At 35.4% G+C, this 26,373-nt stretch overlaps 1 protein-coding gene across 2 annotated transcripts in view; it reads left to right on the top strand.

Annotated features, from left to right (window-relative positions):
- Positions 1-569: 569 nt before the first annotated feature.
- Positions 570-26,373, top strand: part of mbip (MAP3K12 binding inhibitory protein 1) — a 46,534-nt gene continuing 20,730 nt past the window's right edge. The window contains exons 1-9 of one of the 2 annotated variants that reach the window (XM_058056466.2): positions 570-709; positions 1,209-1,325; positions 1,407-1,577; positions 4,436-4,532; positions 4,830-4,895; positions 6,116-6,271; positions 6,344-6,441; positions 11,783-11,821; positions 11,898-12,011. In XM_058056466.2, the coding sequence (XP_057912449.2) occupies positions 584-709; positions 1,209-1,325; positions 1,407-1,577; positions 4,436-4,532; positions 4,830-4,895; positions 6,116-6,271; positions 6,344-6,441; positions 11,783-11,821; positions 11,898-12,005 (978 nt within the window). In that variant the 5' untranslated portion in view covers positions 570-583 and the 3' untranslated portion in view covers positions 12,006-12,011. Of the gene's footprint in view, positions 710-1,208; positions 1,326-1,406; positions 1,578-4,435; positions 4,533-4,829; positions 4,896-6,115; positions 6,272-6,343; positions 6,442-11,782; positions 11,822-11,897; positions 12,600-26,373 lie in introns of those variants that run through there. The other variant, XM_058056465.2, reaches the window with a different exon arrangement.

Raw genomic sequence — 26,373 nt, 5'->3', positions numbered from 1 at the left:
CTCGCCATTATGTGACAAGAAGGGAAAATGTCTGAATAGAGCAGGGAGATTTTCCCACAGTCACTCAACACACACACACAATAAAATAGCCATTGTGGCCAGGTTCTCATCCCAATGCCCCATTGCACAGTCTCAGCAACAATGTTCTCATTATAGGATGACTATTCTTTCATTCCTGTTGCTTTATTAAGTACACTGTGAATTGTCACGCTTGAGTCACCAGGGTTTGGAAATCCTAACAGTATTATAATTGAAATTTCACAGAGTTTCACTAATGCATGTATACATGCTTTTTGTAAACATAACAGCAACTTGCACACTGTTTAAAAAAAATACATAAATTAAGCAGTGTAATAAATTGTAAATTATACTTTTAAGGTGTTTCAAATATCAACAAAATTCACTAAAAGAGCAAACAAAGTCTTTTGATGAATAAAATGATGTCAATATAGTCACATTTGCACGTGGACAAGCAATGGCTCCGCCCATTTTGTGACGCACAATGCGCAGCCAGTGTGTCTATCCACTTCCTGTATTCCAGCCAATCAGCGACTACCTCCTAGCCGATGACGTAGAAACCCCAATGGCGGCCACACTGATGAATCCGAGCGGGGATTGTTCTATCGGGAACGAGTCCATTAATAAAATATCCAGCTCCTCCGGCTGCCTGAGTTCGCTTCTGAAGGCGCTGGCAGACTTCGGGAGAGAGGTTAGTTGGGGTTGTTTTTTGTGCCGTGAAAGTGTTTCGCTGCCGAACCCGTGTGGTTGCTACTGCTAGCTAGCATGCTAACGTTGTCTGTGTAGCCGCTCAGCAACAGGCAACATTCAGAAAGAGCAGGAAGTCGGAAAAAAGGCTCTTTAAATTCAATTCAGAATAAAATGTTTACATGTTTTTAGTTGATATTTTTTCCCCAAGTAAAAATGACCAATTTTTTTGCGACGTCTAAATATTCTACTCGTGTACATTAGTTTGTTTACATTGTAGTATGTGTGCAGTATAATTAGCTTAGCTGTTTAAGTGATACATTAAGTGATACATTCACCAAGCACAATATTAATATATTAGTAATATACAATATTAACTAACTGAACTCAATGTTTACTGATGCAGTTTACAACTAAAAGACCCTTTTTTATTTATGATAATGGGCATGTAGTAGTAAAGCTAGTTTTACCATGCTAGTAATTACTGTTTGTGTATAACGCAGCTCAAATTAGGCGACGCCGCGCTAAGAGTGGATGTCAACATGGACGCCGCAAGTCTTCAGGATATGGACGCCGCTCACATTTACAGCTGTTTGCAGCAGCATATTACTAAGTTGCAGGTACGCTAGGAACTGGTTAGATATTTTTATTTATATGGAATGTATATGTTATAGTCTTACATGTTTTTTTTTTTTTATCAGGCTGTGTCAGAAAGCCTGAGGAGCCTGACGGACGCATCATTAGCGACGGAGAATGAAATGACACCCCAGGGTTCCGTGTCCATTTCGGCTCTTGAAGACCCGACCCTCACCGACGGCGCAGAAGAGGCAAACGGCGACGTACTGGTGCAGATCCGAGCCGGCAAGTCCGAGGTCTGGCAGCTTTCGAGCTCTCTTTTATTTGTAATTTTATTGAATTTATTGTCTTTTACTCCATGTCACCCGAAATGAATAAACGCTCGGTAACTGACGTGTGGCGGCAGCACACGCAGAGCAGATGAAGAGGCGAGTCGGGGACAGAATAAAGGAGGGGTCCTTTAGCGGCGTGGTTCGGCTAGAAGAGACCGCATTGCTGGAGGGCTCTGAGAGAGGGCCGGGTCCTTGATGGATTATGAAGTGGATGCTCATTACTCTGAGATTGGATGTGGATGGAGGACAAGAGGCCCCCATTCTGTTGCGCATTTATTTTGGTAGCCAAGCAAACAGTATTCATATTTCATCGTGTGTGCAACGCTAGCCGGTGTGTTTTGGCTACCTGGGATTGCATTTGTGATTCCACATCATGCAAATTGCTACGCGTTCCTCAGTTTGCCTCTGTACATTATCATTACGTCTGCAGCGTGGCAAAAAAAAAAAAAAACACAATTGTTTTGTGCAGCTTATCGATTCATCATCCGCTATTACCTTGCACAAAACACATTTTAGAGACAACAATTATTGTTTTACATGCAGAAAATGTTGCACAAATGATATATTATATTATATATATTATATAAATATTTGCCTACTTTTGTTGGGAAAAAAACCTTCACAAAACCATCATCAAAAAAATAAGACAAAATAAAACATTATTGTGCTGCAACAGCAATTGACAAAAATGTACAAAAAATTAATCAACTCGATCTGAAATGAGGTCATCTTCTCTTTAAGCCCTAAAAGTCGGAGGTCTTGAACCCTTGTCTCTTTGGTGCGATCCGTGTGCGATCGTTACATTGTGTATTTTTGCTACAAATGTTTTTTTAAACCGACTAAAATGGCGACCGCGATATAGAACGCATTGAATGATCACATCCAAGTATCGCAAGATTTCGTCTTGGTTTGCGTGATCCAAACTGGACGGTATTTAAATGCTAAATAAACAAGCCAAGGCAACGTTTTAGCAAAAATTTGGGTTGTTAACCAAAAAAAGCGCTAACCAGGGCGGACGTTAACCAAGGTGCCACTGTATATGTTTTTAAATTGTTTCATGTAAAGTTACTTAATACAGTGGTTAGCTTCTTTGTAGACTTGCGGACGCTAATGCTAACAACAGATGTTACAACTAAATGTAATCTTAGCATTGGCTAGCATTAGCTGTAATAACAATTCAATGTAATGTATCCTTAATTTTCCTAGCCTTATCTGTTGGACAAGCGTAAAAAGAAGTTAGCAATTCATGCATACATTTTAATCATTTTACCGTTGACCACTTTGGTATTAACACGTTAGACTTCACACATTTTTTTCAGCGTTAGCTGTCACACAGCGGTTAAAAACTTCATGCTAAAAATTAAAAAATACATTAACGTCACTATGGAGAGGGTCAAAATATTAGAAACAGCTCTCGGTGTGATGCAGGGCAGTTCGGTATATATATCACTGCAAAGTACTACCACATAAATAATGGTGAATATGTGTTTTATTATTTTAGTTTTATTTAGTTATATATGGTGAATATGTGTTTTATTATTTTAGTTTTATTTAGTTATATTATATTATATATGGTGAATATGTGTTTTATTATTTTAGTTTTATTTAGTTATATTATTTTAGTTTTATTTAGTTATATTATATTATATATGGTGAATATGTGTTTTATTATTTTAGTTTTATTTTGTTATATTATATTATATTATATATGGTGAATATGTGTTTTATTATTTTAGTTTTATGTCCACAAGTGTACAACACTTGTGGACGCTAATGCTAACAACAGATGTTACAACTAAATGTAATGCATCCTTAGCATTGGCTAGCATTAGCTGTAATAACAATTCAATGTAATGTATCCCTAATTTTCCTCGCCTTATCTGTTGGACAAGCGTAAAAAGAAGTTAGCAATTCATGCATACATTTTAATCATTTTACCGTTGACCACTTTGGTATTAACACGTTAGACTTCACACATTTTTTTCAGCGTTAGCTGTCACACAGCGGTTAAAAACTTCATGCTAAAAATTAAAAAATACATTAACGTCACTATGGAGAGGGTCAAAATATTAGAAACAGCTCTCGGTGTGATGCAGGGCAGTTCGGTATGTATATCACTGCAAAGTACTACCACATAAATAATGGTGAATATGTGTTTTATTATTTTAGTTTTATTTAGTTATATATGGTGAATATGTGTTTTATTATTTTAGTTTTATTTAGTTATATTATATATGGTGAATATGTGTTTTATTATTTTAGTTTTATTTAGTTATATTATTTTAGTTTTATTTAGTTATATTATATATGGTGAATATGTGTTTTATTATTTTAGTTTTATTTAGTTATATTATATTATATATGGTGAATATGTGTTTTATTATTTGTTTTATTTAGTTATATTATATTATATATGGTGAATATGTGTTTTATTATTTTAGTTTTATTTAGTTATATTACATATGGTGAATATGTGTTTTATTATTTTAGTTTTATGTCCACAAGTGTACAACACTTGTGGACGCTAATGCTAACAACAGATGTTACAACTAAATGTAATGCATCCTTAGCATTGGCTAGCATTAGCTGTAATAACAATTCAATGTAATGTATCCCTAATTTTCCTCGCCTTAGCTGTTGGACAAGCGTAAAAAGAAGTTAGCAATTCATGCATACATTTTAATCATTTTGCCGTTGACCAACACGTTAGACTTCACACATTTAAAAAAAAAAACACAATTGTTTTGTGCAGCTTATCGATCCATCATCCGCTATTACCTTTGTCGTTTCTGCTCTGCCCCCCCCCCCCCCCCCCCCCGCAGATTGAACGGAGAATATCTGCATTTATGGAGCGCAAGCAGATGGAGATCAATGAAAACAACGTGCGGGAGTTTTGCAACGTGATCGACTGCAATCAGGGTGAGGGTGGAACAGGGAGGTGGAGGAGGTGGGCGGTGGGGGAGCTTTGAATGTGTCAGGGTGGAGTGGGAGCCCGCGCGCAGATTGCCAATGTTTGGGAGAGAGCTGATTTCCACACAAGGCGAGAGGTCAGCCCGAGCTTGCGGCGAGAGCGCGGCTCAAGTAGCTAACGGCCTCCAAAAAACGCGGCCGGCTCGGCCGAGAACAACACGTTTGCGCAAGCTGGTGGCAATAGACGGGATGCCATTTCTCTTTTAATCGTTTTTTTTTTTTGTCGCTCTTTCCACGCCCACGCAGAGAACAGCTGTGCCAGAACAGATGCTGTGTTTACGCCTTACCCGGGATTTAAAAGCCACGTGAAAGGTGGGATGTATAAATCAAGAGTACATTTATTACTCTATTGTACAGTATACTTCCACTTCTGACTGTTAAATATGAATATAGTATAATACATATACTACAGCAGGGGTGTCTAGACTTCTTTTCAACCAATGAAAACATTATTTTTCAAAGCAACTCATGTAAATATAAATAATAAATATGTGCGTTTTTTTATATGTAAAGAAAAAAATAGTGTATTTTTGGTATATAAAATATTTCAACTTTATACTTGCACATTTTTGTTTTTCTGAAAATATTTACATATTTACATATGTTTTATTTTATTCTTTTTTTCTCCTCTTATTACGACTTTATTCTTTTAAAATTGCGACTTATTATGTCTTTGAATTGTGACTTTTTTTTTCCATAATATTTTGAATTTATTCTCATAAAATGACAGCTGTTTTTAAATTTTTTATTTAAAAAAAAAAAGACCTATTCTGTTTTTCTTCTTGCAAATTATCTTCTAATATTTACATATTTTCAGAATATGTAAATGCTATGATTTTTTTACTTTAAATTTTCAACTTCATGCAACTCAATTTTTTGTCTTATGTTTTTTTTCTCATTTATTTCTTTTTAAAATGAGGTCAAAATATGAAGAAAGAAATTAGTATTTTACAAATATTTTTATATTTAATATTTTTATATAATTTCTGAGAATATACTTTATAGTATTATGAATATTAGAATATAATATTAAAAGATATTAATTCATTCTCTACCACTTTTCCTCACGAGGGTCACGGTGGTGCTGGAGCCTATCCCAGCTGTACACCCTGGACTGGTGGCCAGCCAATCACAGGGCACATATAGACAAACAACCATTCACACTCACATTCATACCTATGGACAATTTGGAGTCGCTAATTAACCTAGCATGTTTTTTGGAATGTGGAGAAAACCCACGCATGCACGGGTAGAACATGCAAACTCCACACAGAGATGGCCGAGGGTGGAATTGAACCCTGGTCTCCTAGCTGTGAGGTCTGCACGCTAACCACCAAGACCACCGTGCCGCCGTACTTTAGTCTTTTTTCATTTTTACCGTGTTTCTTTAAATGTTCTTGTATAATCGTACCAAAAATGGCCCCTGGGCCTCATTTTGGGCACCCCTGTGTAGACTTTACCACCTTTGATGACAAGAGTGGGCATTTCCTTTGCTGAATCTACGTTTCAACTTTGTGGATGTTTGCGTGCAGTCACACGGGTGGTGAACACATACGGGCCTCAAACCTGTGCGGGGGGCCAAGGAAAAGCCGGCGATCCGGCGCGAGGGTCCCTGGCGCGCGACTGCGGAAATTCGGCCATCGAGGAACGCCTCAACAACATAGAATTCCATCTCAAGCTCCCGACAGGTAAGGCCCTTCCACAATAAAAGCTCAGCGCCGAATCGAGAAGTCGGCGTTATCAGTGTTTTGGTTCTACAGCGGGTCCGGTTCCGTTGAACGTGTACCAGAGGTTGAAGAAACTGGAGGACCGCATCCTGCAATTGGAGGGACTCTCGCCAGAGTACTTCCAGTCCTCGGTGAGCACTTTATCTGAAGTCCATCAATGGTTCTGCTATAATAATATCATAATAATAATATCATAATTTAATAAGACTAGACTTCTTCAAGTGAGGGTCACATAGTTGGAAAAAGACCCTAAAAAATTGTACCTCAGCTTTGATATACGTAGATGAAACAGCGTATTGCTACAAAATTAGCTTTTTAAAAAAAAAAAAATATTTGCAGTTTTTTTTCCTCACAAATATTTCAATTTCATGAATAAATTTCATAAAGTTTCTCATAATATTGCGACTTAATTAAAATAACATATGTTTTATTTTCTTTTTTTTCTCCTCTTATTACGACTTTATTCTTTTAAAATTGCGACTTATTTTGTCTTTGAATTGTGACTTTTTTTTCCATTATATTTTGACTTTATTCTCATAAAATGACAGCTGTTTTTTAATTTTTTTATTTAAAAAAAAAAAAGACCTATTCTGTTTTTCTTCTTGCAAATTATCTTCTAATAATTACGACTTTCTTCCCATAATATTTGGACTTTATTCTCATTACATTATAACCTAATGTTTATTTTTTCTTGAATATTTACATGACTTTATGGCCCTAATTTTTCCTCATAATTAACATTTGATTAACGTTAATATTTAACGCTGAATATTTTGACTTCTGATTTTTTTCATTTTTGCTGTTTTTTTTTTTCATTTCATGTTAAATAATGTTTTTAGACTTTTTCGTGGACCAATAAAAACCGCTGTGGGCTGTAAATGGCCCTCAGGCTGCAGTTTCAACACCACTGCGGATAGTAATAGTTTCTCTCCCCCCTATTCTGGATTTCGGAAGTTTAAAAATTGGAAAAATTTTTTTTTTAAATATTTGCAGTTTTTTTTCCTCCCAAATATTTCAATTTCATGAATAAATTTCATAAAGTTTCTCATAATATTGCGACTTAATTAAAATAACATGTTTTATTTTCTTCTTTTTTTTCTCCTCTTATTACGACTTTATTATTTTAAAATTGCGACTTATTTTGTCTTTGAAATGTGACTTTTTTTCCCATAATATTTTGACTTTATTCTCATAAAATGACAGCTGTTTTTTTATTTTTTTATATAAAAAAAAGACCTATTCTGTTTTTCTTCTTGCAAATTATCTTCTAATAATTACGACTTTCTTCCCATAATATTTGGACTTTATTCTCATTACATTATAACCTAATGTTTATTTTTTCTTGAATATTTACATGACTTTATGGCCCTAATTTTTCCTCATAATTAACATTTGATTAACGTTAATATGTAACGCTGAATATTTTGACTTCTGATTTTTTTCATTTTTGCGTTTTTTTTTTCATTTCATGTTAAATAATGTTTTTAGACTTTTTCGTGGACCAATAAAAACCGCTGTGGGCTGTAAATGGCCCTCAGGCTGCAGTTTCAACACCACTGCGGATAGTAATAGTTTCTCTCCCCCCTATTCTGGATTTCGGAAGTTTAAAAATTGGAAAAAAATTTTTTTTAAATATTTGCAGTTTTTTTTCCTCCCAAATATTTCAATTTCATGAATAAATTTCATAAAGTTTCTCATAATATTGCGACTTAATTAAAATAACATGTTTTATTTTCTTCTTTTTTTTCTCCTCTTATTACGACTTTATTATTTTAAAATTGCGACTTATTTTGTCTTTGAAATGTGACTTTTTTTCCCATAATATTTTGACTTTATTCTCATAAAATGACAGCTGTTTTTTTATTTTTTTATATAAAAAAAAAAGACCTATTCTGTTTTTCTTCTTGCAAATTATCTTCTAATAATTACGACTTTCTTCCCATAATATTTGGACTTTATTCTCATTACATTATAACCTAATGTTTATTTTTTCTTGAATATTTACAAGACTTTATGGCCCTAATTTTTCCTCATAATTAACATTTGATTAACATTAATATGTAACGCTGAATATTTTGACTTCTGATTTTTTTCATTTTTGCTGTTTTTTTTTTCTTCATTTCATGTTAAATAATATTTTTAGACTTTTTCGTGGACCAATAAAAACCACTGTGGGCTGTAAATGGCCCCCAGGCTGCAGTTTCAACACCACTGCAGATAGTAATAGTTTTTTTCAACCCCTATGTTGGATTTCGGAAGTTTAAAAATCAGAAAAAAAATTAAAAAAAAATATTTGCAGTTTTTTTTCCTCCCAAATATTTCAATTTCATGAATAAATTTCATAAAGTTTCTCATAATATTGCGACTTAATTAAAATAACATATGTTTTATTTTCTTCTTTTTTTCTCCTCTTATTACGACTTTATTATTTTTAAAATTACGACTTATTTTGTCTTTGAAATGTGACTTTTTTTTTCCATAATATTTTGACTTTATTCTCATAAAATGACAGCTGTTTTTAAATTTTTTATTTAAAAAAAAAAAAGACCTATTCTGTTTTTCTTCTTGCAAATTATCTTCTAATAATTACGACTTTCTTCCCATAATATTTGGACTTTATTCTCATTACATTATAACCTAATGTTTATTTTTTCTTGAATATTTACATGACTTTATGGCCCTAATTTTTCGTCATAATTAACATTTGATTAACGTTAATATTTAACGCTGAATATTTTGACTTCTGATTTTTTTCATTTTTGCTGTGTTTTTTTTTCATTTCATGTTAAATAATGTTTTTAGACTTTTTCGTGGACCAATAAAAACCGCTGTGGTCTGTAAATGTGAGACTGGGCCGCATCAGGTTTTCCAAAAAACAAAACAAAACCAAAAAAAAACCCATTTATTAAAAACAGAAAAATGAATAAAATTTGCTTTGGTTCCGATTTTCTACAAGAAAAGTTCTGATAAAACATTCCACTGTTCTCAAATATCTTAATTTTTATTTTTCTACACAAAATAAGATGAAAAATAAATAAATCAAGAATCAAGGCGGGGGCCTCAAATTTGTGTCCTGTGGGCCACATTTGGCCCGCGGGCCACGTGTTTGGGATCCCTGATTTACAACATATTGCGCAAACTGCAAGATCTCGCAAACCACAGAGCTAGCGACCTAAACGATAGCCTTCGAATTATTTCCTTTCAACTTAAATAGCCAAAAAGTTTACCGCTTCCACATGGATAGGGAGGATAACTATTAACAGTTATTTAACCTTTAACATGAACATGAATCAAACGTAATCATTTTTTCTGGGTACATGATACCATACAGCATCCATATCAAACTTGCGTGGGGCCGAAGTAACATTAAGCTTTCATATCAAGGCAGGGGCCTCAAATTAGTGTCCTGCGGGCCACATTTGGCCCGTGGGCCGCGTGTTTGAGACCCCTGATTTACAACATGTTGCGCAACTGCAGGGTCTCGCAAACTAGAGCGCTAGCCACCTAAACGGTAGCCTTCGAGTTATTTCCTTCCGACTTAAATAGCCAAAAAGTTTACCACTTCCACACGGATAGGGAGGATAACTATTAACAGTTATTTAACCTTTAACATGAACATTAATCAAACGTAATAATTTTTTCTGGGTACATGATACCATACAGCATCCATATCAAAATTGCGCGGGCCGCACTAACATTAAACTTTCATATCAAGGCGGGGGCCTCAAACTAGTGTCCTGTGGGCCACATATGGCCCGCGGGCCGCATGTTTGAGACCCCTGCATTAGACAGTATTTAGTAAAGCTGGACCCCTGCAAGGAATGAGTTGCCTCAGGATGGGCCGGCGTTCCACTTCCGATGCAGATACGACCCGCCTGGAGGAAAACGGGGTCCGTCCAGAGCGTTCAATGCCGGCGTCAGAGCGTGCTTGAGATGAGCGGCACGTCTCCATGCCGCCATCAATCAGTCGGCACAGCACGCCGCGCTCTTCATGCGCTTTTGACTTGCCGCATGTTTGTGCGAGCGCAGATGTCGAGTGTCTTGTGAATAAACGGATGGGGTTCTTTTTTCTAGTCCAAGTACCGACACTTTTTTTTTTTTCTCCTCCCTTACTTCACCCTTTTCTGAAAAATAACCTGTTTTGGGATTTTCGCTCACTGTAGTTGGCCCACATTGGCTCAAAGAGCGTTATCGCAGCTTTTTCCCCCTCATAATGACAACGTATCAACGCGGCACTGATTTGAACTTTGACCCCCACTCATTGAAATCAATAGCATTCTTACTGCGATACATACATACATAGGCGGAGAAATGGACTAAATATTCAGTATAGCAACTGAACGTTATACTTTATATACTCACTAGTCCACAACTTGCGCGGGCCGCACTAACGTTAAACTTTCAAACTAGTGTCCTGCGGGCCACATTTGGCCCGCGGGCCGCGTGTTTAGGACCCCTGATTCACGACATATTGCGCAAACTGCAGGATCTCGCAAAACTACAGAGCTAGCCACCTAAACGGTAGCCTTTAAGTTATTTCCTTTCAACTTAAATAGCCAAAAAATGACCACTTCCACATGGATAGGGAGGATAACTATTAACGGTTATTTAACCTTTAACATGAACATTAATCAAAGGTAATCATTTTTTCTGGGTACATGATACCATACAGCATCCATATCAAACATTAAACTTTCATATCAAGGCGGGGGCCTCAAACTAGTGTCCTGCGGGCCACATATGGCCCGTGGGCCGCGTGTTTGAGACCCCTGATTTACGACATGTTGCGCAACTGCAGGGTCTCGCAAACCAGAGAACCTAAACGGTAGCCTTCAAGTTATTTCCTTTCAACTTAAATAGCCAAAAACTTACCACTTCCACACGGATAGGGAGGATAACTATTAACAGTTATTTAACCTTTAACATGAACATTAATCAAACGTAATCATTTTTTCTGGGTACATGATACCATACAGCATCCATATCAAACTTGCGCACTAACATTAAACTTTCATATCAAGGCGGGGGCCTCAAACTAGTGTCCTGCAGGCCGCGTGTTTGAGACCCCTGATTTACAACATATTGCGCAAACTGCAGGGTCTCGCAAACTAGAGAGCTAGCGACCTAAACGGTAGCCTTCAAGTTATTTCCTTTCAACTTAAATAGCCAAAAACTTACCACTTCCACACGGATAGGGAGGATAACGATTAACAGTTATTTAACCTTTAACATGAACATGAATCAAACGTAATAATTTTTTCTGGGTACATGATACCATACAGCATCCATATCAAACTAACATTAAACTTTCATATCAAGGCGGGGGCCTCAAACTAGTGTCCTGCGGGCCACATGTGGCCCGCGGGCCTCGTGTTTGAGACCCCTGATATAGATTGAGGCTACTTTCCATTGTAAATGAATATCCCACTGCTCCAGTGAAAGCTAATCACCAAAGTCTGTGCTTCTTTGCAGAACCTCGCACACAAACGACCCAAGACGTCACCGACTCAGGTTTGTTTTTTTTTTTTTTTGTTTTTTTTTTTACTTCCTGGCTCACTTTGACCCCGACCGGCTTTTTGTCCGTCAGGCCTGCAGCTTGATGGAGCTGGATGAAAAGATCAGCGCCGTCAAGGCGGCCCTGCTGAAGAAGGCCAACGAGTTCGGACCTGCATACGGACCAGAGTACGCGCTCTGACCTAAGGTGGAATAATAATAATAATAATAATAATAATTTTATACTAGTAATCCCTGCACAAAAATATAAATGCAACCTTTCACCCTTTATTGCATCATTCAGTTCCCACTAATACTAACCATGCACATGAGGTACATTTTTGTCTCACTTCATAGGTTGTATTTATATTTTTGTTGACAAATTGACAACAGGAAGAAACCCGGGGGTATTGGTTATCAATGATTGCGCTAATTGACGAGCAGACAAAAGCAAACAAGCCGCTAACACGGAGGCGTTCGCCGCTGCGCGTAATTGAAGAGGAAGCCGAGCGAGGGCACCTGATTTCTGCGCCCGACTGCTGCGCGCCGACGATCAGCGCTAATGGTTGTCATTATGACAAATGACCTGATTACTTGGTACTCTTGTTTGCCAAACATTAAAAAGGGGACACCGCTGTCGTCGTCGTCGTTTGACTGCGGGCAATTATGTTGTTGTTTTTTTTTTGTGATGTTTCCATCACAATGCTTAACCTATATGTTGCCGAATAACCGTTTTATGTTCACGTGCCGTAGTCACAGTCACATACACTCCATGTTGAAATTCTATCGTTCAATGCTAGCTGTTTTTCAAAAGACAACCCCTTCAGTTTTACTTGGGGGCCACTGGAGCTCGGGTCTGGGTTTCCCCCCCCCCAAAAAAATGCATTTATTAAAAAAATAATAATAAAAAAAAAATTGTTTGGTTCCAATTTTCTACAATAAAATATAAAATAATATAAATATAATATAATAAATATAAAAATAAATATAATAATAATAATAAAAACTTAAGAAACCACATATAGTTTTTTTCATATTAAAATAAACAAAGCATTATTAGAGCCCTGTAGACATGACAAAACACGACTATAGTCACATTTATACTCTTTTTATTTACAACATATTGCGCAACTGCAGGGTCTCGAGACACATGCTAACTCGCAAACTAGAGAGCTAGCCACCTTAACGCTAGCCTTCAAGTTATTTCCTTTCAACTTAAATAGCCAAAAACTTACCACTTCCACACGGATAGGGAGGATAACTATTAACAGTTATTTAACCTTTAACATGAACATTAATCAAACAATCATTTTTTCCGGGTACATGATACCATACAGCATCCATATCAAACTTGCGCACTAACATTAAACTTTCATATCAAGGCGGGGGCCTCAAACTAGTGTCCTGCAGGCCGCGTGTTTGAGACCCCTGATTTACAACATATTGCGCAACTGCAGGGTCTCGCAAACTAGAGAGCTAGCGACCTAAACGGTAGCCTTCAAGTTATTTCCTTTCAACTTGAATAGCCAAAAACTTACCACTTCCACACGGATAGGGAGTGTCCTGCACTAGTTTAAACATTAGTTTTAACATATTTTGAGTATGCAACATATTTGGTAATGGTTTTATTTCATTTGAACATGCATCAGATTACAATTGAGTGCATCCCATAATCAGTTCCCAGTTCCACATGTCCAAAAGGAGTAGGAAGAAGCAAAGCTTATTAAATCCTACCCCTCCATCTGGTACTTTTACAATCACTAACTGTTACATTTGTTCACTTCCTGCCTTTCTGATATAATTTTTAATTATTTGAAATTATTTTAAATGTTTTTTTTTATTTCTTTTAATATTTTTAAAAATGTAAAAAAATGTATTTAATTTTTTTTATTTTAATTTGATTTATTTTCTATTATCTATGCTAATGCTAACGTAGTCCTAGCATATAAGTGTTTCAAATGTAGTTCTTCCCTGAGATCATATGTTGGATGACATTTTTAGCTTATTTTTAGCCTTATGAATTATTTTAGCTGTTTGAAGATGAACTATATCAGCAAGTTGAAGTATTTGTCATTTTACAAATAAGGAGTTAGTATGTTCTCTGTAGGCGGCATTATGAATTATCCTTACTGACCTTTTTTGCAGTACATTTAGCCAGTGAAGATTGCGTTTGTAGTTATTAGCCCATATTTCCTATATTTCCATATTTGGGCACGCTTGATGGCAGCGTTTCCAGGAGGCTAGTCGGAACGTTGCTCCAGGTGGTGAAGATGGCTTCACCGTCTGTTTTTTGTCAACTACCGTTGCCATCCATCATCTCCGAAAGTTCTACACTCGATTTAGACGACGGGAACACGCAGGGTGGGTCAAAACAGGGAGCTTTTCGTGTTTTCGTGAAAAAAAGCCGGTCATGACCACACAAACGAGGGGCCAACAGTCATGACGGATGCCCCACTGGAACATCTCCGCATCTTCCATTTGACGCCCCTGCACAACCTGAAGCTCCATTTTTCCATGGAAGGACCTGCAAAGTGTCCAGGATATACAGTTTGTTTTGCTAAAGTAAATGTTAAATAATAATATAAAGTAAGAATAATGTTAAATGTACAAAAGTACACACAATCTATACTGCAAAACCGCTGCTCAAGCTCTGCAACCATTCTGTCCAGTGGACAGTGATCAGTGATATAATAATCATTATTATATTACTCATTAGCTTATTATTATTACTATCATTATTTTTCTTTTGATTATTACTACTACTACTAGTAGTAGGCTAGTATTAGCCTGCTTATTGGCTTGCTTATTAGCCTGCTTGTGCCCTATTATATAACATTTGTTAGCTTTTTTTTGTATAGAAACCTGCAAATTATTTCGCCTCAAAATAAAAAATATTAAAAATATTTTATATATAATATATAAAATTGTCACGCTATATTTTATATTTTTATGTTAAAAATTGTGCTCAATTTTTTAAATGATGTGAAATCATTTTTTACAAAAAAGCTTTTTTATATAGAAACCTGCAAATTATTTCACCTCAAAATAAAAAAATGGTAAAAAAAATTTTAAATAATATTTTATATATACAATATATATATAATATATGAAATTTTCTGTTAAAAATTGTGCTAAATTTTTTTAAATGATGTGAAATCAATTATTTGATTTTTTTGCCGCCAAGTGTATATAATTTTCAATAAAAATGTGAATTATAGATGTGCAGTATGTTTTATGTGAAAATGTATAGTTTGGCATATTTGGATATAGAAACCTGCTAATTATTTCGCTAATTTTTTATTTTTTTAACAAAAAAATCTCGACATTTTTTCTAAATCAATAACAAATTTGAAATTATTTCAGGGGTCTTAAGAACATTTTAGGGGGGCTGAAATTTTTTTTCCCCAAAAAAAATCTAAAAAAAAATTTTTTAATCAATAAAAAATATCAAATTATTTAGGTGGTCTTAAGAACATTTTAGGGGGGCTGAAAATGATTTTTTTTTACCAAAAAAAACTAATTTTTTTTTAATCAATAAAAAATATGAAATCATTTCAGGGGTCTTAAGAACATTTTAGGGGGGCTGAATTTTTTTTTTGCAAAAAAAATCTCAATTTTTTTTTAATCAATAAAAAATATCAAATTATTTAGGTGGTCTTAAGAACATTTTAGGGGGGCTGAAAATGATTTTCTTCCCAAAAAAAAACCTAAAATTTTTTTTTTAATCAATAAAAAATATGAAATTATTTCAGGGGTCTTAAGAACATTTTAGGGGGGCTGAATTTTTTTTTTTGCAAAAAAAAGTCTCAAAATTTTTTTTAATCAATAAAAAATATCAAATTATTTAGGTGGTCTTAAGAACATTTTAGGGGGGCTGAAAATGATTTTTTTTTACCAAAAAAAAAAAACCTAAAAATTTTTTTTTTCAATCAATAAAAAATATGAAATTATTTCAGGGGTCTTAAGAACATTTTAGGGGGCTGAATTTTTTTTTTTGCAAAAAAAAATCTCAAATTTTTTTTTAATCAATAAAAAATTTCAAATTATTTAGGTGGTCTTAAGAACATTTTAGGGGTGCTGAAAATGATTTTTTTTAACCAAAAAAAAAACCAAAAAATTTTTTTTTTAATCAATAAAAAACATGACATTATTTCAGGGGCCTTAAGAACATTTTAGGGGGGCTGAATTTTTTTTTTGCAAAAAAAATCTCAATTTTTTTTAAATCAATAAAAAATATCAAATTATTTAGGTGGTCTTAAGAACATTTTAGGGGGGCTGAAAATGATTTTCTTCCCAAAAAAAAACAAAATTTTTTTTTAATCAATAAAAAATATGAAATTATTTCAGGGGCCTTAAGAACATTTTAGGGGGGCTGAATTTTTTTTTTGCAAAAAAAATCTCAATTTTTTTTAAATCAATAAAAAATATCAAATTATTTAGGTGGTCTTAAGAACATTTTAGGGGGGCTGAATTTTTTTTTTTGCAAAAAAAAGTCTCAAATTTTTTTTTAATCAATAAAAAATATCAAATTATTTAGGTGGTCTTAACATTTTAGGGGGGCTGAAAATGATTTTTTTTTACCAAAAAAACCTAAAAAAAATTTTTTAATCAATAAAAAATATTAAATTATTTCAGGGGTCTTAAGAACATTTTAGGGGGGGCTGAATTTTTTTTTGCAAAAAAAAAATCTCAAATTTTTTTTTAATCAATAAAAAATATTAAATTATTTAGGTGGTCTTAAGAACATTTTAGGGGGGCTGAAAATGATTTTTTTTTTACCAAAAAAAAACCTAACAATTTTTTTTTAATCAATAAAAAATATGAAATTATTTCAGGGGTCTTAAGAACATTTTAGGGGGCTGGATTTTTTTTTTTTTGCAAAAAAAAATCTAAAATTTTTTTTATCAATAAAAAATATCAAATTATTTAAGTGGTCTTAAGAACATTTTAGGGGGGGCTGAAATGTATTTTTTTTTTACCAAAAAAAAATCTTAAAATTTTTTTTTTAATCAATAAAAAATATCAAATTATCTGGGGGTCTTAAGAACATTTTACAGGGGGGCTGAACCCCCCCTTAAAATAGGCCTAATGACGCCACTGCCTTGTAGAAAGACTTTACATCCAAAGGCTGCACACATCAGACGGTCCCCACAAATAAATCCATAATAATGATTTACACACACAGCAATATTTATTAATAAATCAATACCTACATCTCCTTTTTAAAGGCTGGATGGAAGCGCAAAGAATATATATATTTATATATGTATATATATATATATATATATATATATATATAGGGATAGGATGGTCCATGAAGGATTGAATAGTTTGAATGCAGAGGAGGAGGAAGAGGAGGAGGACTCATTTGGAGGAGCGTTTGTGCGGCGCGATGACATCATTCAAGTCACAAATGCGTACTCGTAGGTTGGGTTTGATGCCATATTTTATTATGTCTACTATGTCGGGTATGAGTAAAGAGGGTCTGGAACTGATTAACTGTACTAAGCCACGGATTAATCAGAGAATAAGAAGATGAAGCAAGAGGCTTCAGTGTTGCCGACGTAGGGACTTTGTCATCACATGTAGACTCAATAGTAGCAGTGAGTGCTGCGCTAAGTCTCTTGACCAGGGGTCTCAAACTAGTGTCCCGCGGGCCAAATGTGGCCCGCAGGACACTAGTTTGAGGCCTCCGCCTTGATATGAAAGTTTAATGTTTGATATGGATTCTGTATGGTATCATGTACCCAGAAAAAAATATTACATTTGATTAATGTTCATGTTTTTTTTTAAATTTTGAGGCGAAATAATTAGCAGGTTTCTGTATCTCAATATGCCAAACTATACATTTTCACATAAAACATACTGTACATCTATAATTCACATTTTTATTGAAAATTATATACACTTGGTGGCAAAAAATTAAAATGATCGATTTCACATCATTTAAAAAATTTTAATTATAATTTTAACAGAAAATATAGCGTGACAATTTTATATATCTAATATTATTTTTAATTTTTTTTTACCATTAAAAAAATTATTTTGAGGCTAAATAATTCATATTATATATATACATATATATAAAATATTATTTTTAATATTTACCATTTCTTTAGAATTTTTTTTAAATTTTGAGGCAAAATAATTAGCAGGTTTCTGTATCTCAATATGCCAAACTATACATTTTCACATAAAACATACTGTACATCTATAATTCACATTTTTATTGAAAATTATATAGATTTGGCGGCAAAAAATTAAAATGATCGATTTCACATCATTTAAAAAATTTAGCATAATTTTAACAGAAAATGTAGCGTGACAATTTTATATATCTAATATTATTTTTAATTTTTTTTTACCATTAAAAAAAATATTTTGAGGCTAAATAATTCATATATATATATACATATATAAAATATTATTTTTAATATTATTTACCATTTCTTTAGAATTTTTTTTAAATAATTAGCAGGTTTCTATATCTCAATATGCCAAATTATATATTTTCACATAAAACATACTGTACATCTATAATTCACTTTTTTTTGAAAATTATATACACTTGGCGGCAAAAAAATGTAATAATTGATTTCACATCATTTCAAAAATTTAGCACAATTTGGAACAGAAAATATAGCGTGACAAAACACAGCTGGTTAAACAGAATATATTTTATTAATAATTAGCATTTTAATTAAAATAGCATTTTGTTCATTTAAATACTCTTTAAATACGATGGTTGCTTGAATGTAGTCCAGTGATGACCTCAACTTTTTTAATAATAATAATAATAATAATAATAAGTAAACAAAACAGCTGCTTGTTTATAATCTTCACCACCATATGTCAAATTGAGTGGAAATAGGTTATACCAGGGGTCTCAAACACGCGGCCCGCGGGCCAAATGTGGCCCGCAGGACACTAGTTTGAGGCCCCCGCCTTGATATGGACGCTGTATGGTATCATGTACCCAGAAAAAATGATTACGTTTGATTAATGTTCATGTTAAAGGTTAAATAACTGTTAATAGTTATCCTCCCTATCCGTGTGGAAGTGGTAAGTTTTTGGCTATTTAAGTTGAAAGAAAGTAACTTGAAGGCTACCGTTTAGGTCGCTAGCTCTGTAGTTTTGCGAGATCCTGCAGTTTGCGCAATATGTTGTAAATCAGGGGTCCCAAACACGCGGCCCGCGGGCCAAATGTGGCCCGCAGGACACTAGTTTGAGGCCCCCGCCTTGATATGGACGCTGTAAGGTATCATGTACCCAGAAAAAATGATTACGTTTGATTCATGTTCATGTTAAAGGTTAAATAACTGTTAATAGTTATCCTCCCTATCTGTGTGGAAGTGGTAAGTTTTTGGCTATTTAAGTTGAAAGAAAGTAACTTGAAGGCTACCGTTTAGGTCGCTAGCTCTCTAGTTTTGCGAGATCCTGCAGTTTGCGCAATATGTTGTAAATCAGGGGTCCCAAATACGCGGCCCGCGGGCCAAATGTGGCCCGCAGGACACTAGTTTGAGGCCCCCGCCTTGATATGGACGCTGTATGGTATCATGTACCCAGAAAAAATGATTACGTTTGATTAATGTTCATGTTAAAGGTTAAATAACTGCTAATAGTTATCCTCCCTATCCGTGTGGAAGTGGTAAGTTTTTGGCTATTTAAGTTGAAAGAAAGTAACTTGAAGGCTACCGTTTAGGTCGCTGGCTCTGTCGTTTTGCGAGATCCTGCAGTTTGCGCAATATGTTGTAAATCAGGGGTCCCAAACACGCGGCCCGCGGGCCAAATGTGGCCCGCAGGACACTAGTTTGAGGCCCCCGCCTTGATATGGACGCTGTATGGTATCATGTACCCAGAAAAAATGATTACGTTTGATTAATGTTCATGTTAAAGGTTAAATAACTGTTAAGTTATCCTCACTATCCGTGTGGAAGTGGTAAGTTTTTGGCTATTTAAGTTGAAAGAAAGTAACTTGAAGGCTACCGTTTAGGTCGCTGGCTCTGTCGTTTTGCGAGATCCTGCAGTTTGCGCAATATGTTGTAAATCAGGGGTCCCAAACACGCGGCCCGCGGGCCAAATGTGGCCCGCAGGACACTAGTTTGAGGCCCCCGCCTTGATATGGACGCTGTATGGTATCATGTACCCAGAAAAAATGATTACGTTTGATTAATGTTCATGTTAAAGGTTAAATAACTGTTAAGTTATCCTCACTATCCGTGTGGAAGTGGTAAGTTTTTGGCTATTTAAGTTGAAAGAAAGTAACTTGAAGGCTACCGTTTAGGTGGCTAGCGCTCTAGTTTTTAATGAATGCATTTTTTTTTAAAACCTGATGCGGCCCAGTCTCACCCAGACCCGAGCTCCAGTGGCCCCCCCAAGTAAATAGAGTTTGAGACCTCTGTTCTAAGTCAATTGTCAGATGTCAAAGCGCTGTTGAGAAATGTCACATTGAATGGATTGCATTGTAGTGGGTTTTTTTGTCTGTCCCTTCCACGGAAATGGGAAGTTTTTTTCCCCGTATATATTTTTTAATCCGGTGAACCTGATTTGTTGGCCGGATTCCGTCTGTGGATGTTAGACTGGAATGTTCCAGCCAACAAGGGGGCCGAAATGTGCAGGGACCACTTGAGCTTTGCTACAACGTTGACAAATGGGGGTTGGTTCGCATTGGTGGGGGGGTGGTGCGTTCAGGGAAGGGGTTGTCCATTGTTCCGTAGGAGCTTTTGTCTCAGACATGGTCCCCTCATGAGGGTTAATGAGGACAAATTGGTCCAAGGCTAACAAATGGATTATGTTCTGGGACAAAAGATTGTATTTTGGGGGCCCGCGTTGGCCGGACTCCGCCCATCATGCGCCCATTGAGGGCGGCTCGCTTGCCGGCGTCTGCCTCAAGTGCCTCGCCAAATATCTCATTATCTTCATCCTGCCTGTTTGAATTCATGTCGCTTCCCTCCGGGGGTTTCAGCTGGCTGTGGACTGTACCACTTTACAGGAGCCAGGACTTGCACACCGTGCATTCAGCTCGGCATGCACTGTAAAATGCTATTATATATAACCTATAATCTATTAATAGCTATTAAATGCTATTATATATAACCTAGAATCTATTAATAGCTACTAAATGCTATTAAATATAACCTATAATCTATTAATAGCTATTAAATGCTATTATATATAACCTATAATCTATTAATAGCTACTAAATGCTATTATATATAACCTATAATCTATTAATAGCTACTAAATGCTATTATATATAACCTATAATCTATTAATAGCTATTAAATGCTATTATATATATAACCTATAATCTATTAATAGCTATTAAATGCTATTATATATAACCTATAATCTATTAATAGCTATTAAATGCTATTAATAATGCTAAAGGGTCATGACTTGTTCAGCACGCCTTCAGAAACACCTCCCATTTTAGATTAACATTTGCAATAAAAATTCATTATCGCTTATAGCGCCAATAACATTTTTCCATCTCTCTTTAATTGCCGTTGTGACCTCTATCACGGGTTTTTGAAAATAAATATATTCATGAATCATACTGTTTTGTGGTCGACTATGGCTTATTATACGGAAATAAAAATGCATATTTGAGCAAACTTTGCATATTTCTGGCCTAAATGAAGCATTTTCAAACATAAAAATGGCAAAATTATGAAATATAAGGCAGAGTACGCAATCTAAGACATGTTAGTTTGACTTTATCTCGTTATTTTGACTTTTTATCTCGTTATTTCCAATTTCTATCTCGTTATTTCCAATTTCTATCTCGTTATTTTGACTTTCTATCTCAAAATTTTGACTTTCTATCTCATTATTTCGACTTTCTATCTCGTTATTTTGATTTTCGATCTCAAAATTTTGATTTTCTATCTCGTTATTTCGACTTTCTATCTCGTTATTTTGACTTTCTATCTCGTTATTTTGACTTTCTATCTTGTTATTTCGACTTTTTATCTCATTATTTTGACTTTTTATGTCATTATTTTGACTTTCTATCTCAAAAATTTGACTTTCTATCTCATTATTTCGACTTTCTATCTCGTTATTTTGACTTTCTATCTCGTTATTTTGACTTTCTATCTCGTTATTTTGACTTTCTCGTTATTTTGACTTTCTATCTCGTTATTTTGACTTTCTATCTCGTTATTTCGACTTTCTATCTCGTTATTTCGACTTTCTATCTCGTTATTTCGACTTTCTATCTCTAAATTTTGACTTTATCTCATTATTTCAACTGTCTATCTTTTTATCTCGACTTTCTATCTCGTTATTTTGATTTTCTATCTCGTTATTTTGATTTTCTATCTCGTTATTTCGACTTTCTATCTCGTTATTTTGACTTTCTATCTCGTTATTTTGACTTTCTATCATTATTTTGAATTTCTATCTCGTTATTTCAACTTTCTATCTCTAAATTTTGACTTTCTCATTATTTCGACTGTCTATCTTGTTATCTTGACTTTCTATTTTGTTATTTTGACTTTCTATATCAAAATTTTGACTTTCTATCTCGTTATTTTGATTTTCTATCTCAAAATTTTGATTTTCTATCTCGTTATTTCGACTTTCTATCTCTAAATTTTGACTTTCTATCTCGTTATTTTGACTTTCTATCTTGTTATTTCGACTTTTTATCTCATTATTTTGACTTTCTATCTCAAAAATTTGACTTTCTATCTCATTATTTCGACTTTCTATCTTGTTATTTCGACTTTCTATCTCGTTATTTTGACTTTCTATCTCGTTATTTTGACTTTCTATCTCGTTATTTTGACTTTCTATCTCGTTATTTCGACTTTCTATCTCGTTGTTTCGACTTTCTATCTCTAAATTTTGACTTTATCTCATTATTTCGACTGTCTATCTTATCTCGACTTTCTATTTTGTTATTTTGACTTTCTATATCAAAATTTTGACTTTCTATCTCATTATTTCGACTTTCTATCTCGTTATTATGACTTTCTATCTTATTTCGACTTTCTATCTCGTTATTTTGATTTTCTATCTCATTATTTTGATTTTCTATCTCGTTATTTTGACTTTCTATCTTGTTATTTTGACTTTCTATCTTGTTATTTCGACTTTCTATCTCATTATTTAGACTTTCTATCTCAAAATTTCCACTTTCTATCTCGTTATTTTTATGACTTTATCTCATTATTTCGACTGTCTATATCAAAATTTTGACTTTCTATCTCATTATTTTGACTTTCTATCTTATTTCGACTTTCTATCTCATTCCCACACTGGATGCCAGTAATGTTACAGCGATGAGACAATAGCCACCGCAGGAAGTACTGTGCAGAAACCAGAAGTAAAAATTACGTCGCTCTCCCGTTGCTAACTCGGGTCTTATTTTCGGTAATACTAGTGGAAGATGACTACAGTGTTCCATGTTTGTGCATGTTCTCCCTCCGAGTTTTCTCCGGGTACTCCGGTTTCCTCCCACATTCCAAAAAACATGCTAGGTTAATTAGCGACTCCAAATTGTCCATAGGTATGAATGTGAGTGTGAATGGTTGTTTGTCTATATGTGCCCTGTATTGTATTGTATTGTACTACTGCTACCAGTAGAGGGTGTTGTACTCATGTACTCAGGTTCGCCTTCATATGTGTTTAGCCAGCTAAATAAAGAGTCCTGATTGGCTAAGGGAGAACTTGCGTTGTGATTGGCTGTACATTTAGCTGTTGTATGATCGCTAGAGCTGTGAGCAATTGTACATGTAGAATGAAGGCATGAGTTACACAGCTGTAAATGAAGCTTCGGGTTTAACAAGGATACAAAAACGCTACTGAGCTGTGATCAATTGTACACGCCGAATGAAGGCATGAGTTACACAGCTGTAAATGAAGCTTCGGGTTTAACAAGGATACAAAAACGCTACTGAGCTGTGATCAATTGTACACGCTGAATGAAGGCATGAGTTACACAGCTGTAAATGAAGCTTCGGGTTTAACAAGGATACAAAAATGCTACTGATCTGTGAGCAATTGTACATGTAGAATGAAGGCATGAGTTACACAGCTGTAAATGAACCTTCGGGTTTAACAAGGATACAAAAACGCTACTGAGCTGTAAGTAATTGTACATGCCAAATGAAGGCATGAGTTACACATCTGTAAACGAACCTTCAGGTTTAACAAGGATACAAAAACGCTACTGAGCTGTGAGCAATTGAAGGCATGAGTTACACAGCTGTAAATGAAGCTTCGGGTTTAACAAGGATACAAAAACGTTAATGAGCTGTGAGCAATTGTACATGTAGAATGAAGGCATGAGTTACACAGCTGTAAATGAAGCTTCGGGTTTAACAAGGATACAAAAACGCTACTGAGCTGTGAGCAATTGAAGGCATGAGTTACACAGCTGTAAATGAACCTTCGGGTTTAACAAGGATACAAAAACGCTACTGAGCTGTGAGCAATTGTACATGTAGAATGAAGGCATGAGTTACACAGCTGTAAATGAACCTTCGGGTTTAACAAGGATACAAAAACACTACTGAGCTGTGAGTAATTGTACATGCCAAATGAAGGCATGAGTTACACATCTGTAAACGAACCTTCAGGTTTAACAAGGATACAAAAACGCTACTGAGCTGTGAGCAATTGAAGGCATGAGTTACACAGCTGTAAACGAACCTTCAGGTTTAACAAGGATACAAAAACGCTACTGAGCTGTGATCAATTGTACATGTAGAATGAAGGCATGAATTACACAGCTGTAAATGAAGCTTCGGGTTTAACAAGGATACAAAAACGCTACTGAGCTGTGATCAATTGTACACGCTGAATGAAGGCATGAGTTACACAGCTGTAAATGAAGCTTCGGGTTTAACAAGGATACAAAAACGCTACTGAGCTGTGAGCAATTGTACACGCTAAATGAAGGCATGAGTTACACAGCTGTAAATGAACCGTTGGGTTTAACAAGGATACAAAAACACTACTGAGCTGTGAGCAATTGAAGGCATGAGTTACACAGCTGTAAATGAACCTTCAGGTTTAACAAGGATACAAAAACGCTACTGAGCTGTGAGCAATTGTACATGTAGAATGAAGGCATGAGTTACACAGCTGTAAATGAAGCTTCGGGTTTAACAAGGATACAAAAACGCTACTGAGCTGTGAGTAATTGTACATGCCAAATGAAGGCATGAGTTACACATCTGTAAACGAACCTTCAGGTTTAACAAGGATACAAAAACGCTACTGAGCTGTGATCAATTGTACATGTAGAATGAAGGCATGAGTTACACAGCTGTAAATGAAGCTTCGGGTTTAACAAGGATACAAAAACGCTACTGAGCTGTGAGCAATTGAAGGCATGAGTTACACAGCTGTAAACGAACCTTCAGGTTTAACAAGGATAAAAAAACGCTACTGAGCTGTGAGCAATTGTACATGTAGAATGAAGGCATGAGTTACACAGCTGTAAACGAACCTTCAGGTTTAACAAGGATACAAAAACGCTACTGAGCTGGGAGCAATTGTACATGTAGAATGAAGGCATGAGTTACACAGCTGTAAACGAACCTTCAGGTTTAACAAGGATACAAAAACGCTACTGAGCTGGGAGCAATTGTACATGTAGAATGAAGGCATGAGTTACACAGCTGTAAATGAAGCTTCAGGATTAACAAGGATACAAAAACGCTACTGCCTAAGAGCGATTTTATCTACGTACAAGATATGATTATTGATGATCAACCAGCATGCTAATGTCAATATCGTGAAATCCCGGTCGTGACTTTGTTATTTCCAGAAGCGGTGCGTCGGCGGTTAGCGCTCCAGGTCACACGGGCACCATGCAGCCTTTCACGCTAACAAAGGAACCACTTCCACATTGACTCGAACTAATTCCTGCCTGTCAATCAGCCCCCACGTCCCACCAAGTCCTTGGGAACCGGTCTGAAAAGACACAGAGGTGTTCCTTGTGCCCCCTTTTTTTTTTTGGGTGCGCTTGTTTTTTTTTTTTTTCCGGCGAGGTCGCAGGGAGAGGATTCATATCTATTCATATCTCAGCAACTCTTAATGGGCTCCAGGCCCTCCAGAGAGAAAGCTCTTTCCTGTGACTAGTCAGCTCCAGTCTTTATTCAGCGGCGGCTCCGTGTCAAAAAAGACTGTTGCTCGTTTGAGCCGCCCAACAATGAGGAACAAGGCTGAATCTCGAGCGGGGAACAAAGGACAGAAAACAGGCTTTTCACTCTGCAGAACATTAGATTCTGACACATTTTGCCATGGCAGTTTTTCCGCTTCCCGACCCCCCCCCCCCCCCACGTCCTTTTTCCTCCCCATCATCCTGAGTGCTGTGGCTCTGGTCTTCTAAAGAGACCACCTGTTGGCAACAAGCCTGTTCTTCATTACAGGCAGGCCCATTATCACAGGGTGAGGAGCGCCACAGGCTAACTTTTTTAGCTTAACCCTGAAGAGCTGTCGAAAACGCACGCTAGCAACGGCGCATTGCTACTGGAACATTTTTTTTTTTTTTCCACGGTAATTTTCAGTGTTAGTGAGGCCTTTTGTCGCCGTGAGAGGAAGTGCTTCGT

Source organism: Doryrhamphus excisus, linkage group LG19 (assembly GCF_037039965.1).
Source record: "Doryrhamphus excisus strain RoL-2023G ecotype Guam linkage group LG19, RoL_Dexc_Guam_v1.1, whole genome shotgun sequence".
Taxonomy (NCBI): domain Eukaryota; kingdom Metazoa; phylum Chordata; class Actinopteri; order Syngnathiformes; family Syngnathidae; genus Doryrhamphus; species Doryrhamphus excisus.
The sequence above is the reverse complement of the archived record's forward strand: the minus strand, read 5'-3'. Positions and strand labels throughout refer to the sequence as shown.